This window comes from Rhinolophus sinicus, chromosome X (genome assembly GCF_036562045.2).
Source record: "Rhinolophus sinicus isolate RSC01 chromosome X, ASM3656204v1, whole genome shotgun sequence".
Classification (NCBI taxonomy): domain Eukaryota; kingdom Metazoa; phylum Chordata; class Mammalia; order Chiroptera; family Rhinolophidae; genus Rhinolophus; species Rhinolophus sinicus.
The window spans coordinates 21455696-21462522 of NC_133768.1; the positions used below are offsets into that span (position 1 = coordinate 21455696).

General features: G+C 36.9%; 1 protein-coding gene across 1 annotated transcript; it reads right to left on the minus strand.

The window, feature by feature from the left end:
* Positions 1-736: 736 nt before the first annotated feature.
* On the minus strand, positions 737-3307 carry LOC109457526 (serine/threonine-protein phosphatase 4 regulatory subunit 3B). The gene is made up of 2 exons (XM_019750492.2): positions 1570-3307; positions 737-1410 (listed from the first exon to the last, which is right to left on the minus strand). Exons 1-2 carry the CDS (start codon positions 3305-3307, stop codon positions 737-739), a joined length of 2412 nt encoding a protein of 803 aa, XP_019606051.2.
* Between the last annotated feature and the right edge of the window lie 3520 nt (positions 3308-6827).

Below are 6827 nucleotides of genomic sequence, written 5' to 3' on the forward strand. Positions count from 1 at the left end.
ACTTTCTTGGTCCAAAACGGTTTTTAGATATTAAGTGCCATGTCAATCAGCACTATTTTTTGTATGTTAGTCTTTGTGAATTACACTTTAAAACTTACCTGCTGCTCTGGAGTCAGACACACCTTTAATAATGAACAGAAAATGACTTCCGAGTATCTTCCACAATCTAGACAGTTGAAAGCATGCTCTTCTACCCACTCCCAAGGCCCTAGAGGACACCCTTTTAGAATACCACTGGACTGATTCTTGGCATCTCTTATCTAAGAAAAACTACATTAACAACTGCACATTTTGAATCCAGCTTTTTTATTTATGAAAATACACACTGAAAGTTACTTCCCTCCAATTACCCAAAAGGCTGAATTTTTGCTAAATCTTCATAGAAATGTAAACAGCTTCTAATTGGCTTTGTTTTCCATATAAAACTACATTGATGCTATGTTATCAACCTGTTTCCTTCCCCCAAAACTAAGACTTTTCTTGCTAAGATGTTATCAGTCAGTTCTGGTTAGGTTTTTTTTGTTTGTTTTTTTTTTTGTTTTTTTTTAAGATTTAGGAAGTTTGGATTTTATAGAACTAAACTCTTTTAGATGATAACACTGAACATATTTGTTACTTATTGCACACTAGTGATTTCACATGAGAAAGCTTTTGGATTCAGACTTTTCAGCTAATCGATGTTTATAGAATATTAGTAATGTAGACTTTAGTGATGTTGTGAGTCTCCATTAAGATGTTATGGGCTTAGATGTGGTCTTTTCCTGGGGGGTGTTTCATCTTCCGTTTCTTCTTCATCATCATCCGGATAATCCACTAAGCCAACTATCTTACTACCAGTTGAGCTACCTGTTCCATTAGTAGCACCAACAGAATGGGGAAAAGTAAATTTGTAGTCACCAGAAGTTGTTCTTTTAGGAATATCTACCTTGTTTTTATTTTCTTTTGTTATTTTAGTCTCCATACAATGAACTTGAAAATCATTTTCCAGTGGTTGCATGACTGCTTCTCCTTTCCCTATATTTTCTTTATAATAAGTTTCGTCCTTTTCACAGACTTTGTCACGTCTGTGAAATATTTTCTTATACAGTACAAGATTCAAATTCTTCTGTATTTGACTCTGTCGATCTTTCTCTTGTTCATATTTCATCTTCAAACCTTTGAATGTCTGAACATATTCAATCCATTCAAGTGTTTTATAAAACTTTTCAACTATATGTGTAACAAGAGACTTGATATTTTCCACTCTTATGTATTCAAATAGTTCAAGAATAGCTGAATTCAACATATTGTACCGAGTTCCATTTTCCAAAAGAGCATTTACAACCGGCTCTAAAAGATTTCCCTTGATGATGTAACGATTATAAAATTCATCTTTAATGCCAATGATACTTCTCATAAAGCGAAGAGCACACAAGATCAGGAAAGTCTGCTTCGAATTCATCAAGATCAAGACTCTTCTTAGCAAGTCTTTGTTCAAAATATAGTTTTTTATGTAATATGTGTGATGTTGCACACAAAATGTGAGCAGCTCTAAAATTAAGCTAAGCAGCTGTGCTGTTTGATAATTATTGAGGCAATTTTTGCTGTTTTTGTCAGTTCCAAGTATATCATCCTCTTCACATGTATCTTCTGAAGTGGTGGCCAAAAGTGGCGCTATGAGGTTATGCATACAATGTTTATAGAAGAAATGTAGAAACTCACTTCTTTCACATTTATTACGTGTCACCAGCACATTGTCTGCATCAAGTAGAGAACGAAGAAGTCCCATTAAATGAAGAGCATTTCCTAGCTCTTGATCAGTATCACAGATCATTTGTTTAATTACTAAATTAATGAAAAGGTTACAATCTTCATTCCACAAGGATTCTTTTATTATGAATTCTCGAATCACCGATGGATTATATTCCACTAGACAAGCAAATATGTCAGTAGCAGCTGACCTTATTTGCACATCATCCAGGCTGATTGCAATTTTAAGAGCAGGAAGAATTCCCAATTGTGTCAATGTTTTGAGTAGTGCATCCTTGCTTTGAGGCTGTAATGTTTGAGAAAATGAACAGAATTCCTTGAAAAAAAATATAAATTCACGCCGCTTATCATCATCTGTAGTCTTATCTTTTAACTGTGCAAGAACTTGAGGCAAAAACTTGCTATCTTTCTGCAGCATGTGGGCTATCTCAACCTTGTTAAAGAAAATAAAAGTTTTAAGATTAGAAAGACAATTGTCTTCAAATACAGATGGTACAGGCAAAATGATGTTGAGAATGTATTGTACCCTGTACGTCTGATGTATTTTTTGCCTAAGTTCACAGTTTGTTATTGGCACCACTTCCTTGAACTTTGCATGTTGGGTCAAGAATTCCCTGTGCCTTTTTGGTTGAGTCAAAGCAGGATCATATTCAAGGCATCCCATTACATTCATGATACACTCATCAGAGAACATGATCTCAAACAGAAATGTCTTGTTGAGGAATAAGATTCTTATAATAATTTCATGCAATTGATGTAAGCCTTCAATGTCTCCTAGGGTCTCACAAGTGTGTAACAGTTGCAGTAGTTTTTGAATATAGTCCTCATTTTCCAAGATCAAGGCGAGCCTTTCCTTACCGGTAGGTGAAACGAAAGCCATGGAAACTAAGTTAGCAATCTCTTCCAGGTTATTGAGTTCACAGTTAGGAAGCTCAACCAGACGACCCGTTTCTGACATTTCATCACATTCTTCTTCTGAAATATCCAACAGGTCTTGTGTGATGTCGACAGTTGGTTCTATACCTTGAACCCGGCAAATGTCTTCCCAGATCTCATGACAACCTACTTTGTCCTTGAAACTCAATGCCATTCCGTGGTTCTCAGCCTCAGACCAAACAATTAATAGCTCCCTTTTTTTCTTATACGGTGTGTTTGGATGTATCTTTGACTCCAAGATCAGTGAGCCGTCGAAGTCTGACCGTACTAGTAGTGACAGTCCCTGGAGACGTTCCACGTAAGCGGAGTAGACATATCCAGTGTCAAGATAGGACCATAGCTGGTCTTCATTCAGGGCATAAAGTTTTACACGGCGACGACACTTGTTCACCACAGGGATCTCTGGCGTCTTCACCCCAGCCCTGCTCTTGGCGTGGGGCCCCGCCTCACGAGTCAATGGCAACTGAAGTTGCTGTGGCTGCGACGGTGGCGGAGAAGACAGGTTCGGAAAATCACAGATGTTGCAGTCGTCGCTACTGGGACCCTGGTGGCTCTTGAGGTCAGTAGGGTTCCCTGGAGTCCCGCTGTGCTTTACTTCCATCTCATTCTCTCCACCCTCCATTTTGCTCTCTCATACTCTCTTAATGTGGGCTTCCAAAGTGAGCCTCTCAGCCGGCTCACAGTTGCCTAGGGTAGCCGCGATAACAGCAGGATTCTTAAGAATCTCCCAGGATTCGATCGATCGCAAAGCAACATTCTATAACCGTTAAGGCAAACTGCCGCCCAGTTTACAAATGGAGGCTTAGGAATTAGAGCAAAGAGCACTATTTTTTCCATAAAAGGTTTTGTCCCCCAGAAACATTTTTCACTCATCAAGTGTCTGGGGGTGGAAACTCAGAATCTTAGACAAAAGAAAGCTTAATCACTTATGTCATTACCAAGTCCATACCTGCCATAATATGACAAGGAAAGTGCTCCCCCATCTCCCTGAAAGAAGCAGGAGCAAGTGAGCTGTGGATCGTACAAATAATCAGAGATCTGTAGTTGGGTCTTCTCCATAAGGCACTTGGCTTATGTCTGTGTCACTTACCCATCCTCGGGGGAGGATATTGTTCCAAGAGAATATTGTTCCAACTCCTTTGTTCAGATCAGCCTGAAGCTCTATTTTTTAGCACAATGGGGAAACTTTTTCCTAAACTTTTTGTAATCTATAACCACACTCCTCATTCTTAGGAAAGGAGTGGGCCAGAGGGAAACTGAGCTCAAACTAGCAAAGAGTGAATATTGAACATCACGGGTCAATTGTTTTATTTCTTTTCTTAATAATTACGGTAATAATCACCACCACAACAACTAAGTAATAATAACAATACTTGAGGGCTTCTCATTATTATAAAGAAAGGTAATAACATAATTGAGCAAATATAATGCTTGAGTGCTTACATGTTCAAGACATTGTGACAAGAAATTTATATATTTTCTTAATTTTTATAATAACCTAGTGATATATGAGTATTAAGCATCCTTTTAAGATCAGGAAATGAATCTAGAGAAGTTAAATCACCAAAGGTCACACCGCTAATATGTTGAAAAACTCTGATTTGAACACATCCTTCTGATTCCAAAATTGGTTTTCTCAGCCACTGAACTATGCTATCCCCCTCTTTTCTTGGCCTTCATTATACTTTATTTCACATTCCTTCCATCTATATAATTTGTAATCAACGTAAAATTATCAAGAGAAGATGAAAGTCACACACTTCCTCCTTTAGATCCACATCTGTGTATAGCCAACCGAAAAATAGAAGCTTGTATATGGCAACTCTGTTAAATATAATTTTAATAGTAACCAAGTTGATTTTTGATGTAGCAGCAAATTCTGCAGTTTTCTTAAGACATTTCCCCCCCAAAGAAACATTAACTCTGTGATTGAAAGGGGAAAACTGAGAATTGGGCCACATCAAGCAAATTTGGACTTGAAGAGTCCTATTTGTAACAATCACTTCATTTTCCATAGCATTGGAGGTGTTGACAATTTTCAACTAGAGCACAGAAAAACTTTTACACACCTCTCTTGCAATGTCGCCTCTAGGACATTATACGACAGGGACATTCCCAGGACAGGACAGCAGGGGCACTTGGGGAATTAAATGCAAATGACAATCATTTCAAGAGAAAATTCAAATCAATGCTAGGATCTGCTGGCTTAGAAACATTTACAAATTATAAATAATACTTAGAGATAAGGATTAATAAATGACTAATACAAAAATTGATACATGTACTGGTTTAAAACTCCTGTCTTATTTCAATAAGAGAGAATATGCAGATAACAATAATAATGGCATGTATGCTAATGTCCAATTTTTTTCTCTGCTGTGGTTATATTAAAGTTTCTATATTAAAGTTTCTATCAGAATCAATTATAACCCTGTAAGTCTGAATATGCCCTCAGGTTTCATTCTCTAAGAAGCAGTCAGCACAAATCTATGTGTTCTCACAATTTTATCACAGGGAGTTTCCCTTAGGTCAATTAAGGTCCAGTTATCTTAATTAGGTTAACTAGAATCTCTTTATAGTCTAAAGGAGCCTCAAGTCCACATTTCTCATTGCTATTTCTGCAGCAGACTCCTTCAGTTCCTGTCTTACTTGGTTTGGGAAGAACAATGCCCTTTTTGGCTTCAGTACTTCTCCATTCCTAAGATTATTAATTTTTTGTTGTTTTACAGAAAGCAAGGTAATTGAATAAAAAAGCCATATTCCAGGAACCATGTAAGTCCCTTCTATAGGCATTATTTATTTTTTATTTAATCCTCATACAGTAATGGCTTGAGGAAGATATTATTACTACCATATTAGAGAGGAAAAACGAAATTCTAAAACTGAATCAAACGTTTGGTTCAAACCTCTGCAGAAAGTGATGATGCTACAATTTGAAAATAGGCCTTTGGAGTTCCAACTCTCCACTTTGCTTTTCCCAGGATGCAATGTTTTCTCTTAGAATATGCATACATTGTAATAGCAGATCTTTAAAACAATGTGATTTTCACCCCAATTATCATTGCTATTTGATGTTTCTCCATTTTATTTTCTAAAGGAAAATCTTTGAGACTAGTTCAAAATCAAAATGGGTAGATTTAATCTTAAGACTGGATCCCTCATCTGTTTTGGATACCTTTTTCACACTTGCCCCCTCATGACCTTAGGGGAGTCAGAAGTAATTCTTGACGACTTGGCCCTGCAAATAAATAGTTTTAGGTAAGGCTCTTGTAACTCATTGATATTTTATGACTACTTGGGGCCTAAATTTTATATTTTTCAGAGTTATTTTAGAAGACAATAAAGGAATGAGTCATACATCGCTGAATTTTAGGTATAGACAACTCAAACCACATGTATGCATATAGAATATTTAGCTATCTAAATATTCTGTCTGTAAGAAGAGAGAACATTACAGAGTGGGAAGAACAAGGCAATTTTTAATTTTATGAAGTACCATTAAAAATAGAATTATTCAAATGTATCTCCTCTCAAATTTTCAGCTTCAAAATCATTAGTGAAAAACACACATGCATGTTCTCTAAAAGTTCTCCAGGTAACTTATTTCACGGAATGTTGCTTTTTTGGATCACCATCATCTCTTATTTGGAAATCTGTAAGTCCCCTCTCCTGACTTCTGCCTTTTCCACCCACTAGTATATTCTCAACACAATTGCTGGAGAGGATTCACTGAAAACATGTTATATTCTCCCACTTTTCTGCTCAAAATCATTGTGTTTCCATCTTACTTAAAATTAAAGCCAAAATTCTAACTACGGTTTAGAAAGTCCAACAAGACCTAGCCCTCTTGATCTATCTGAACACTTCACTTAATAGTCTTCTTTCTCCCTAATTCTGCTCCAGCTACACTAGTCACCTTGCTAGGTCTGAAGCACATCAGGCACAGTCCTGCCTCAGGACCTTTGTATCTGCCCTTTCTTGTACCTGGAACATTATATATACTCTCACCTCATTAAAAAATTTATTCAAATGCCCCCTCTTTTCCTCCAGTGAGACCTTCCCCTAACGACCTTTTTAAAATTTCAGACCTTTCATCCCAACCCATCTGTTTTCTATGATGTATCTTTTCTCCATAGCACTTA

Bases quoted from the DNA above. Each gene is read 5' to 3' on its own strand.
- LOC109457526 (XM_019750492.2), bottom strand. From the start codon at position 3,307: ATGGAGGGTGGAGAGAATGAGATGGAAGTAAAGCACAGCGGGACTCCA. The intron at 1,411-1,569 runs ATAATTATCAAA...TCCTGATCTTGT, and splicing joins AAACAGCAAAAATTGCCTCA to GTGCTCTTCGCTTTATGAGA.